The sequence below is a fragment of the Glycine soja genome, chromosome 14, assembly GCF_004193775.1.
Source record: "Glycine soja cultivar W05 chromosome 14, ASM419377v2, whole genome shotgun sequence".
In the NCBI taxonomy this organism is placed as follows: Eukaryota; Viridiplantae; Streptophyta; class Magnoliopsida; order Fabales; family Fabaceae; genus Glycine; species Glycine soja.
The window spans coordinates 9,664,883-9,677,147 of NC_041015.1; the positions used below are offsets into that span (position 1 = coordinate 9,664,883).

The 12,265-nt window shown below is 35.6% G+C and overlaps 2 protein-coding genes across 4 annotated transcripts in view; one reads left to right on the plus strand and one right to left on the minus strand.

The window, feature by feature from the left end:
- The first annotated feature begins 1,735 nt into the window (after positions 1 to 1,735).
- On the plus strand, positions 1,736 to 3,576 carry LOC114384911. The gene is made up of 2 exons (XM_028344748.1): positions 1,736 to 2,077; positions 2,891 to 3,576. The coding sequence occupies exons 1-2, from the start codon at positions 1,869 to 1,871 to the stop codon at positions 3,378 to 3,380; spliced, it is 699 nt and encodes a 232-aa protein (XP_028200549.1). The 5' UTR covers positions 1,736 to 1,868; the 3' UTR covers positions 3,381 to 3,576.
- Positions 3,577 to 5,181: 1,605 nt separating this feature from the next.
- LOC114384910 (myosin-15-like) overlaps positions 5,182 to 12,265 on the minus strand; it is a 30,021-nt gene continuing 22,937 nt past the window's right edge. For all 3 annotated transcript variants that reach the window (XM_028344745.1, XM_028344746.1, XM_028344747.1), the window contains 7 exons: positions 8,322 to 8,392; positions 8,106 to 8,205; positions 7,977 to 8,033; positions 7,827 to 7,883; positions 6,808 to 6,888; positions 6,643 to 6,725; positions 5,182 to 5,788 (listed from right to left, as the gene is read on the minus strand). In XM_028344745.1, the coding sequence (XP_028200546.1) occupies positions 5,653 to 5,788; positions 6,643 to 6,725; positions 6,808 to 6,888; positions 7,827 to 7,883; positions 7,977 to 8,033; positions 8,106 to 8,205; positions 8,322 to 8,392 (585 nt within the window). In that variant the 3' untranslated portion in view covers positions 5,182 to 5,652. The remainder of the gene's footprint in view (positions 5,789 to 6,642; positions 6,726 to 6,807; positions 6,889 to 7,826; positions 7,884 to 7,976; positions 8,034 to 8,105; positions 8,206 to 8,321; positions 8,393 to 12,265) is intronic.

Genomic DNA, 12,265 nt, shown 5'->3' on the forward strand with positions numbered 1-12,265 from the left:
CAAGGACAATTGAAAAAAATTAGGGTTTTTTGTAAGCAAAATTAATTCAAATTGAAACCAATACAACACAAAATGTAGCATTGTAAGAATATAAGCTACGGATTACAAAGCATGGACTATGCGTAGAATCAACTCCAATTGGCACCCCGTATCAAAACATGAACATATACCTCACAAATCTAAAATATTGTTCTAAAACATAATACAATCTCATAAATATTTTCAATATCAATGAAATCCCCTAATAGCATCATCCCGATATTGGAATCCCCCAGTAGCATCATCCCAACAACCAAGATCGATAAAATTCCTTAACATAGAAAATTAGGGTTTGAATAAAGAAAATTATGATTGCATAAAAGAGGATGGAATATATAAACTACGGAAAACTAATGTCCATGTAAACAACAATAGTTTCTATTGGTTCACATAGAAATCATAACAATAGAGGAAAGGGATTATGTGTGATGGTAGAAAGAATGTAGCAACCAATAAAAGAAGAAGAAAGAAAAAAAAAAGAATCTCATTAATTTTTGTGGGATTGTTTGATGGGTGATATTTATTTTTTATATTAAAAAGTAACATGAAATGCATTAAAATCTTTCATAAAAAAATCCATCCAAAATTTATATATTTTTAAATATCATAAGACTTTTTATAAGTTATAAAAAATCTAAATTAAATATAACTTCATTTTATTGCACTCTTTAAAAAATTATAATAATCCTAATTAAATATTATAAAAAAAATTATATCATTTAAAAGTTTTAATTAAATACCCAACATTTTTTTTATAAAAAAAATTCTTTTAATATCCTTCAAAATCCTAATCTAATACATCCCTTTTATTTTGTTGATCTAGTATATTTCTCATCATGAGAGGAGAGTCTAGTTAGGATCAATAAAATATGATAAACGCCCTTACTCTTTATATAATATAATAATAATATATAATATAATGATATATATTATATTTTTAATCACCATATTATCTTATATATATAATACTTATAATTTTTTATAAAAATTATAATTATAATTTTAGAAACTTATATGATTTATTTATAATTTGAAGAAAAATAATCACATAAATAAAATATAATTTGTTACAATTAGTTAAAATTATAATTATTTTATAATTTATAAAAAAACAAATGAAAAGTTAATTTTTAGAAAAATATATCTAATTTTAACGAAATAATATTTTTTAAACGTAATTCATATTATATTATGTCGTTATTTTATTTATTATCTTGTCCATAAACATTAGATAAAAATTAAAACTTATCTTTTTCTTATCTCATTTTACTAAACGAGTCTCTAATGTAAATTATGGCCGATCTAAATCAAAAGAAAGCAAGAAGTTTAATTGATCATCATTTTATGAATAACGAATATTTTTATATCGACAAAAACGTGTTTGACTTTTTAAAACAGATTAGAAGGGTTACCCATCGATCGAGTCGTTTCAACGAGCACTAATTCACAGCTCATTACGAATTAAAATTTAAATAAAGAAAAAAAAATAAAGAAAGGAAACCCCGCTTTTTTTTAGCATCCAGTGGAACTGTGGAAGAGGATAAGGCCAAATAATAATAATAATAATAATAAACAGAAAACAAATTCATAAAACGTTGTTGTGTTGGATACCTTATCCACAAAATTTTAACCTCCTTAAAGAAACAACACTTGTAAATAGTAATATAAATATTCTAGAAGCCAAATACTCTTTAATTGCCATAATTATAAATACGCCAACAAATCTATAAAGATCGCCATGTCTTGTGTTTGTGTCTATCCATTCCATTTCTTTCCAACACACACTTTCTCTCTCTATCTTTGGGTGTCTTTCTTTTTGTTCATTGTTGATGATGTCACGCGCCGCCGTGCTATTACACGCGCCGGAGGAAGATGCGGCGGCGGAGGAGTGCTGTACCTCGACTTCGTCGTCGTCGATCGGGAGGAACAGCGACGTGTCGTCGGAGAGATCAATGGAGGAAGGAGAAAACGAGGTGGAAAGTGCTTACCATGGACCTTTGCATGCCATGGAAACTTTGGAAGAGGTTCTTCCCATCAGGTACACTACTACTATCCTTGTTATTTTTTTCTTCTTGTATCTTTCTTTGATCAAAAGAACCACCTTATCATATGTTGTTTCTTCACTTTTATTTGCATGATGTTTTTTCTTTTTCTTTTTGTTAAATTAAGTTCATTTGTGAGTTTTTCTGGTTCCTTCTCTTTGAGGGATGATACACCAACCATCCGCCCAAAATGGGGGAGGAAATAGGAGATAAGTAAGAAGAAGAAAAATGAAATATAGAAAGAGAGTGATAAATGTGTTAAGTGATGTAAGAGAAGAGAGACTAGAGAGAAAAAGATGAAAGCAAAAAAAGTTTGGTGAAAATGAACTAGGGTGCTAAACTGCCAATTTTTTGTATCAATTTATTTTCTATTTTTTTTTTTGCTATTGAAAAATGGAAATTTGATGATCATAGGGTACCCATCATAGGTTTCTGTGTCTCTGGGTGTTGAATCTGTCTCCCCCAAGAAATTTTTAGCTATAAAACTGTATCATGTAAGATTTTGCCAAAAATAATAAGAAACCTAACTTAAAGACCTTAACTCAATTCCACAGACCTGACTTGTAAAGTGAGAATTTCTGAACTTGTAAAGAATACATCAATGATATCTCCAGTTGATGAGAGACTAAACAGTAAACACCCCTCTACACCTAGTACAATGAAAGTGCTAGAGGCTACAATAAAGGTAGCCCAAAGACACTTAAGGCATCTCGAACTTGATGTGTGCGTCTGTGTTTACATTTGGATTTTCATCTATCTGTTGTTTTTTTATGATGGTTGGAATTAATGATATGGTTGTGCTTGTGCAGGAGAGGCATCTCGAACTTTTACAATGGCAAGTCCAAGTCATTCACGACCCTGGCTGATGCAGTGTCTTCCCCATCAGTGAAAGACATAGCAAAGCCAGAGAATGCATACACCAGGAGGCGTAGGAATTTGATGGCATTGAACCATATTTGGGACAAGAATAATAGAAACTACCCTCTAAGAAGCAGTGGTGGTGGCATTTGCAAGAGATCAATCAGCTTGAGTAGAAGTTCTCTGGCTCTTGCAGTTGCCATGAACAACTCCGACAGCAGTAGTAGTATCACAAGCGACGATTCCGGTTCCAGCTCGAATTCGATACCTCCTCCCTCTCCACTACCGCCACTCCATCCACGAAACAGAGTGTCTTCCTTGCGGAATTTCTCTCCCTGGAGATCATTTTCCTTGACTGATCTCCAGCAGCATTGTGCCATTGCTGCAACAATAAAGATTTCAAGTCCCTCCATTGGAAATGAAACTGCTCATCCATCATAGTAATAAACAAAGAGGATAACAAACTATATTATTATTAACTTTTAGCTTATTTGAATGACTATCTTGCTCTAGTCCTATTTGTTTGAGGGAGCAACAAGTTGGAGAAGCAGTGCCTTTGTGTACGTACGATCACTTCAAATTAACTTCACTAGGATATGATATGGCAGTCCTTAGAGCATTTAACTCCTCCCTTTTTCATTTCCTCTTTCATAACAATGGTAAAACAACACACGTCTAATAATGGCCATCTTAAATCTCCTTACTCAGCAATGTGACAAAACGTTTGCCAAATTCGCAACGCCATCATCATCCACTTCATGAATAAATCCTTCCATTTGTATTAAGTATGACACTGCCAATGTCTGGCTACTTATTATAGAATGTCAAAACGAAAACAATGAATTATCCACTAAAAAAGGACCTTTCTATTGTCAGTATTCAAGGTTTTTGGAGTTTTTCCACGGATGATAGGCTCGTCACAAGATCAAAAGTGTTCATCACAAATTGCCTTTGACAATTTGTTTCAGAGCGTCTACCGTGGTCAAGTGCTTCAAATGGTTTATGGTGGACCATTAAAAATAGCTTTAGATTAATCAATAGTTCTTTCTTTTATCATGGACTCTCAACATCAGATCCTTGCTCTTCCCTTGCCGGCGCAACTTGACCGCTATACGACACCACTAAGTCGATTTCCGGCGACGGCAGCGCCACTTTTTTTTCTTCCTCTCATTCTTCTTCTCTGCTCCTCCCTCTACCATTTTTTATGCTATCCCCTATTTCTCCTCCTTCATTGACTCGATTTTTTTAATTCCAATTATACAAATACAATCGCCACGTTTTCCAACCATATCTCAGAGAGTGTTGTCTTTGGCCTCGGCAAGTTCTACGGTACCAGCCTCCCTCGCTGTCGGATCTACATCGACGTCAAGTGCAACGACCGCCTTGTTGACCCACAATTTGCTTCTCCCTCTACCCTTCCGCACATCGTCCATGAAGACACCGCGGATCTAAACGTCGGTGGCGTGAGTAACAGATCTGGGCGCCGTCAGCATGCACGACAAATTTGGACCCTGACGATGTGAGTGGCGGATCTGTAACCCAACAGCGTACAGAACGGATCTGTATGTCATCGAGTTTCCTCGACCCCTAAACGCCACCGTCTCGATTTTTGAGTTCGGCTTCCTTGTAACAGTGTTGTTCACAGTTGAAATTGAGGGAGGGAGAAAAAAAAAATTTAGTGCAGCAGGTCCACCATATACTGTATACTGAGGTGAATCTAACGGTGTTAAAAAATTTGTCCACGGTAAATCATTTGAAACACTTGACCACACGGTAGAAGCCGTCTTTGTTTCAATCAATTCTACCGTTAAGGGCAAGTGGCGGGATTGCCAGCTGGGCAATATGTAACAGAAAGAAAAAAGTTACACAGTTTACCTGGTAAGTTGTAGTCCCTACTACAGTTACATTTTGATTTTGATTGTTAAATTAAACGAGAGAATTTTGATAACAGTGTAAACCCGCCACAAAAACATTGACAGACGTCAACCACCATAATTAAAACTTATAATTTCTCATATAAATACTAAAAACTTTTAAAAAAGTGAAGAAAAAAAATACTAGGAACTAAATGAATAGTTTAATCAGAGAAAAAATAATGTGTGATCGTCTTGTGATTCATTTGCACCAGACTAAGCAACAATAAAACCACCACCATTCTAATTGGAACAAAATCGGGTATTTACAAAGAGAGTGCTTTTGTTAGTGGCATTTGTGTTTCAAAACACAAGGGCCGACACATTGGTCAAGGTGAAATTAATTTGGAACTCGCATGGGCAAAAATTCAATGAGGCTAAATATATTTACATCAATGAATGAAATATCATTCTGGCCAGTGCCTAGTTACAATTGCATACCTACATAAAATACAACATGAAAATCAATAATAAATATACCTAACTGTCTGACCGGCAAAATAATAGAGGCAATGTATCAAGCTTACAATGTCAACTCTATATACTATGGGTAATTACAAAAGGTTCGTTGAACTATGTAGTAATTTAGTTGGAAATTACCAATCAACCAAGAGAATCACTCTCCTATCTTTGATATCATGATCAGCAAGTGCACCATGTAACTACAAATCGGATGACAATCAAGATTGCTGCTGTCCACGTAAAGAGAAACTCGTGTTTCCAATGTGGATAATGTTGCGGCGTTGTCATCTAAATCCGGAGATGAAATATTGAAGCAAACTGTCAAACTAAAGTAATAATCATGAAATTGTGGACTTCTGATGTGAACTAAGAAACTGAGCGCAAGAATATTCGGACATGAATTCTGGAAGATCAATTTCATCAACGTCTATGGCAGGAATTGCCATATCTATGTCTTCGGCAGAGAAAGGAATGCTGCAGCAAAAAATTAAGGTTAAGACAAAGGAATCTCAAATGGCAGCTGTTTGACTCTCGAGGTGCAAATACAGTTTGGTGCAATTTTAAATTTAATTTCCAAATATGTGTTAATAGCAGAAAGCCACGAATCTCATCTATAAATATGCATGACTTATATTCAGGTTTACATTTTAATGATTTTAAGGGTTAACGAGACATATTTCGAGCAAATTTATTCATTTTTATTTTATTTGTGAAGTTGTAGATGTGGGCAATGACTACCTACCCCTCTCTACTTCTTATTCTAACTAAATTGAGTGAATTCCTTCTTTCTCTCTCTCTCTCTCTCTCTCTCACTTCCCACATAAGCATTTTGTTATACTCGCATTCCATTTGACTTTTCCTCATCAGCATCATTATTCCTCACGTTGTCAAGCATAGGAAATGTCTAATAACAGCTAGTAATTCTCATAAGCAATAGATTGAGTCACAATAGAAAATTCTGTCTCCAAGACGATTTCTTTGATTATTCATCATGAAACAGAAACGCAACAAACTGAACTAGAAAGTATACCAGTTAATATGGACATGCTGCTTGACATATTGATTTAGCTTCGTCTCACAATAAAATAACAGGTCAAAAAATAAGTAAAACTTTTTTTTTGAAAAAAAAATAAAAATAAAAATGTCATTGCTTTGTGGTACGATAATTTCAATTTCAATAACTAGAAACAGAACAGAAATCCAATTCAAGTAAAAACTGGCCAGAAATATCCAGAAGCAAGGGAAACCATTCATTTTGATTCATCCAGCAATCACAGGATAAAACTGCAAGTAAATGAAAAGAACTTCAATGGGAGAAGGTGGTGTACCTCAGATCATCATCTAATAAGAAAGAATTTGAGGTCAAATTCTGATTGTCCTTGCTGACAATTTCTCTCATTTCACTAACTACCTGTTTACCATATACTGTTAAGAACTCTGAAGAAACTACCATCATAGTTGTATTTTGAAACAAGTTAAAGAACACAACTTGCCTCATTGGACACACTCTGGGTTCCATACTTGTCATCCCAGTACATTGTGCTGATTCGATAGATTTGCCTCACAGTCAATACCTGTTGATGAAATGTATTTAGCTTTCTTTTCAATTTTATATGTTTAGATGAACTGTATATCAAGAATATTATATTCATTACACATGCGAGACATCAGACATATGCTAACAAATGAGATGAAAGGAATATCTTTGTAGTGAATGAGACCAAACATGCTCCCTTAACAGGGAAGGAAAGTCATTAACTGTTTGTTTCATATTCTTAGAACATTTAGACATGAGAGGCACTGTTAATGAAGATACCAGCATAATTGTCTTACTTAAAAAGAAAATTTTCAACAAATAAATGTATTACTATTAACGATCAAATAAATTTTTAGTCAATCACTCTACTAATATGTTAAGAACAGGAGGGAGAGCAGGGGACCAGGACTCAGGAGTTCATATAGGCAGCAGGGGTGCTGTGAACACTGGGGATCAGGGATATAACAGCCTGCATATGGGGGAGAAGGCAATAAAGAAGAGAGAAAATTGGTTGGAGAGGGAAGGCGGTGGAAGGGAATAAGGTCTGGCACTATTCCTCTTATTTCTTTCATTATTTTCCTCCTTTTTGAGTGATCTCAGGAAAGGCATAAAAACATTCCTTTTTGGCGTTCACATTATCTCAATGGCAGTATAACAGGAAAATAAGTTTCTTGTAGAAATTCAATAAAACAGTAATATGACTTTCCATTTTCTATCATATTAACACCCATATATAGGTTTCATATTATTAAATTTCTTTTATCCCAATTCCCAAGTAAGGTGCTTCACCTACGCATTTAGTTAAATCAGTTACAAACAACTGGAATGACCGTCAAATATTCATGGCCCATGGATCTTATGATTGTAACTCAGAAAATTAGGTCTTGAAAGATAAAACTAAAAAAAATGACGCAGGAAAGACTGAAGTAGGAAATAGAATCACAACAAGGATTTTGCCAAATATGATAATCATACCGGACAAAGATCTTGCCGAATCTCTTCCAAAGATTTCTTCCTCTTTTGATGTATTACCTGCATAATTCAAACAAAGGAAATTGTAGATAAGAGATAGCAGTTCTGTTTGACAACATTAGAAGTCCAACAAAAATACAGAAATTTTTATACCAAGAACCCGATGGCTTGTCGTATATAATTCAGCTCATGCCAGGATGTCCCTGCATACTACATTTCACAAGTACTTAGTCAAACCCATAAAACAAGAATTTCAAAGAAGTATCAGCAGTCTCAATCTACCTCCTCTGTTGCATTGACTATCCATTTCTCCAGTTCCGCTACACCAGACTTCACATATTCACCATTTGAGAAAGTGCAACATTCCCGACGCAAAAGAAGACTGAAAAATGAAGATCTAAAAAATTGAAAAAGCTGAACTAAGGAAAATCAACTAAACAAAGAAAATTAGTGATTTGAAACTACGAAGAACCCTTTCCCAAAATCATGGCTTTTTACCTGTTGAAGAGTGTAATATTGATGAATGAAAACACCTGGGTAACTAACTTGCGGATGAAAAAGGATGGCACCTGAACAAACAAATTTTAGGCAGGAAAAAAAAAATAGATACTGTGAATGTTTGAAACTTGTTAACACTAACAGTTAAATCCACAACCACAGAAATCATCATTTATTTGTTCTCCAAAATTACTACATATGTTAAATTAACATGTAGAATCATCAGATACCATAGCCTGCAATGAAGTGTACAATTTCACTGCTTACCACCTGAAGGTAAATTAATTTTTTGACACCAAAGACAAATTGTGTCACACCAAAGCTTCAACCGAACAAACAGTTGTAACCACTCTGTTAATATGTAGTATATTAATTGATCACAATGTGTTCCCAACTTCCCATTCCATTTTCCCTTCTCCCTTGACTCATTTTACTAGGAAGTAGGAATTTACTCTATAATCTACAATTCTACATGCAGCCCCACCCTACTTGAATCCTATGATTTACATATTCCCATGGTTATCAAACTCTTGAGTTAACTCGCTAACTTTTACAAGTTTACGAATCCACTTACCCTCTGCAAGTTGATTTGTGTGTAAACTCTTTTAGTAGACTCTAGGTAGACTCTATAAACTCTAAGTAAACTCGGTAGACTCTTGAGTTTACCACCGAGTCAAAAAGTTAGTAAGTTAAAAAACTTACACCAAAATGTAAGTCATTTTGGGTTGTTTTCTGTTTGTTTAGTGTTCAGCATACCTTCATTTATTGTGTTGTTCCCGAATAAAAAAATTCACACCTTTAATAACATCAAACCCTTGTTCTCTAAAAACATCAAACCCTCAATGGAAATGATCTACCACTACTATAACATCTGCATGTTATTATCTAGTAGTGATACATTACCGGACTTGACTATTTAAGTATTGTGAAATTTATGATTTATTATATTGTTGAAATGTTTAATTGGTATGTTACTTATAATTGGTATGCTACTTATAAATATTTTGTTATTATTTTTATATGAAGTGGACTCTTACGAATCTACGAGTTGAGTTTATGAGTCGAGTCTATGAAACTCTCACGAGTTTACGTAAACTCTCGAGTTTGATGACCTTACATATTCCTCTATTTGCAGTTATATGGTATGATGGACCCAAGATACTAAGAACTATGTGACTCATGATATGGTATGTACAGTCTTCAGTTTTTCACCCCTAAAGCCAGTATTATTGTGCCTCCTACTAAACTTACATCACATCAACAAGTATGGTACATATGAACAGTCTTTGAAATATTCAAAATATTCCTCCTTTCCAGCGACACCCACTTGCTGGTGAGACCAACCCTGGCCTCCTCCATCTCAGGCGACCCACACAAGCCCCCTGTTTGGCTATTTTTTTTTCTTTTAATGGCTTCTTTGGGTACTACGGACACCGTCTCCGCAACAACGTTTACCACTGTCCCACTTTTTCCGTGTTAGAAATTAACCAGATCTGCCAATTATACTAACTGGGCAGCCACTGTCCAGCTTTGGTTTTGCGGTCAAGACGTGCCGATCACTTGACCACTAAGGCTATGGACATTCCAAATAAAGACTGGCCAGTTGGTGGCAAGTCGACGCCTCTTTGTGCAATGTCCTTTGGTTCTCTATTCATCCCAATCTTCAACCTTCATACCAGGCATTTGACATGTGTTATGAGGTTTGGAGCAAAGCCAAGAAAGTTTACTCCAATGATGTACATCGTCTCTACAGTGTGATAACCACTATGTTGTCCACCAAACTTGAGAATATGGATATGCAAACTTATCTTGGTAAACTCGACCGTTTGATTGCTGACTATAACAATGTGAAGCCAACAATTTGAAGCCTTTCACTTCTGATGCAAAGACTTTTTACTGGCAACATAACCAGTACTTCAGGGTTCTAGCTCTTGCTGGTCTCCCACATGAACTTGATTCAATGTGTAACTAGATTCTATTGGCTCCTACTGTTTCTACTTATGACATGGTTAGTGAACAGTTACCTTGTCTCTCCACTCCACATGTTTTTGGTCATTCCTCTACCTCTGCCTCTTCTACGGATTCCTCCGCCCTTGTCTCACACTCATCTCATGGCAGAGGGCATGGTGGAAATGGTTGAAGCCGTGGTGGAAAGAACCGTTGTTGCAATTATTGTCAAATTTATGGTCATATTGAAGCCGACTGCCACAACAAAGCCCGAGACCAATCAAAATCAACGAATGTTGCCCAGGTCACTAATCCTACCCCCATTGAGGATGTCACTATCTCCACCATTGAGTATCATGATTTCCTTCATTTTCAAGCAGCCCAACAAACTGCCTCGCCTGTTACAGCCTAGACTAAGTCTAGTAATCCTGTAGCCACTGTCTCTCAGTCGTCCTCTCTTGGACCTAGGATACTTGACTCCGATGCCTCTGATCATATGAAAGGTAACCAATCTTTTTTCTCTCAATTGTCGTTATCGGATTCTTTGCCTTTTGTTACTCTCGCAGATGGCTCTCAGATCAAAGTTTGTGGCAGTGGTCAAACCCACCCACTTCCTAACCTCCCTTTGAATTCTGTCTTGTTTGTTCCTAGTTGTCCTTTCAATTTGATTTCCATTAGCAAAGTCACTCACTCCCTTAATTTCTTTGTCTTGTTATTAATTTTGTTCCTGTGTAGGATTGGCGTACCGAATGGACGATTGGAGCAGGACATGAGTCTGGGGGATTGTATCATCTTCAACCACCGATTGCCTGTGTATCCATTGCTTTTGCCGATCTTGCTCATCAACGTTTTGGTCATCCCAGCTTGGAGAAGCTGCGTCCTTTAGGTGCTAGTCTCTCTACACTTAAGTCATTATAGTGTAAGTTGTGTCAATTAGGAAAACATGTTTGTAATTCGTAAAGTCCCCAAGTCAATAAATTTGTTGCATCACCATTTGCTTTAGTTCACTCCGATATTTGGGAACGTAGTCGAGTATGTTCAACTTTAGGATATTACTATTTTTGTTACTTTTATTGATGACTTTTCTTGTTGTTCTTGGGTCTTAATGAAAAACCATTTTGATGTCTTCTCTGTCTTCAAAAGTTTTTCGCATGAAATTACTAATCAATTTGGGACACCCATTAAAATTTTATGCACTGATAATGCAAGTGAAATTACATGGCTACAACAACTTCTCCAGCAACTCCAATTTGGAGACACCGAGGGCACTAAGCTTATTTGTGATATAATGAAGCCACTATTCACATTGCATCCAATCCGGTCTTCCATGAACAGACTAAACAGATAGAGATAAATTGTCATTTTTGAGAGAGAAAGTACTCTTAGGAGACATCACCACTGACTTTGTCAGCTCTAGTGACCAACTGGCAGATGTGTTCACTAAATCTCTCAAGTGGTCTCGCATTGATTATATTTGTAACAAGCGTTGTGCATACGACATATATGCTCCAATTTAAAGGGGAACGTTAAATATATGATTTGATATGATTGAATGTAAATATAGAATTTGGGTGTATCTGTACAGATATGTAGGGATTTCATTATTCTTTGTTTCCTTAATTATCTTGTACCTATGATTATAAATAAATCAGTGTGTATGATAACAACACACTACTTCAGTAAACACTTCTATAGCCATCTCTCAAAATTTCTTTTTCAATAGATGTGCAGGAAATGACAACACAAAAGATATAGATTATAGAATGGCAATGCAACGTGTAATAGGGCCAGAAAAATCTAGGAAGCAAATTGCATAATGAAATAACTAATAGTGGTCATGTGGAAACCCTACTCTTTCAAAATAAAAACACAAAATAGGGCTAAAGAAACCATAGAGAGACTGGACATGACAATTAAGTGTAAATGAAGAAAAAATGTTAATTGACAGAAGTTGATGACTGCCAGCTTATTATTAGTCCCCTTTTGGGCCTGGGGGG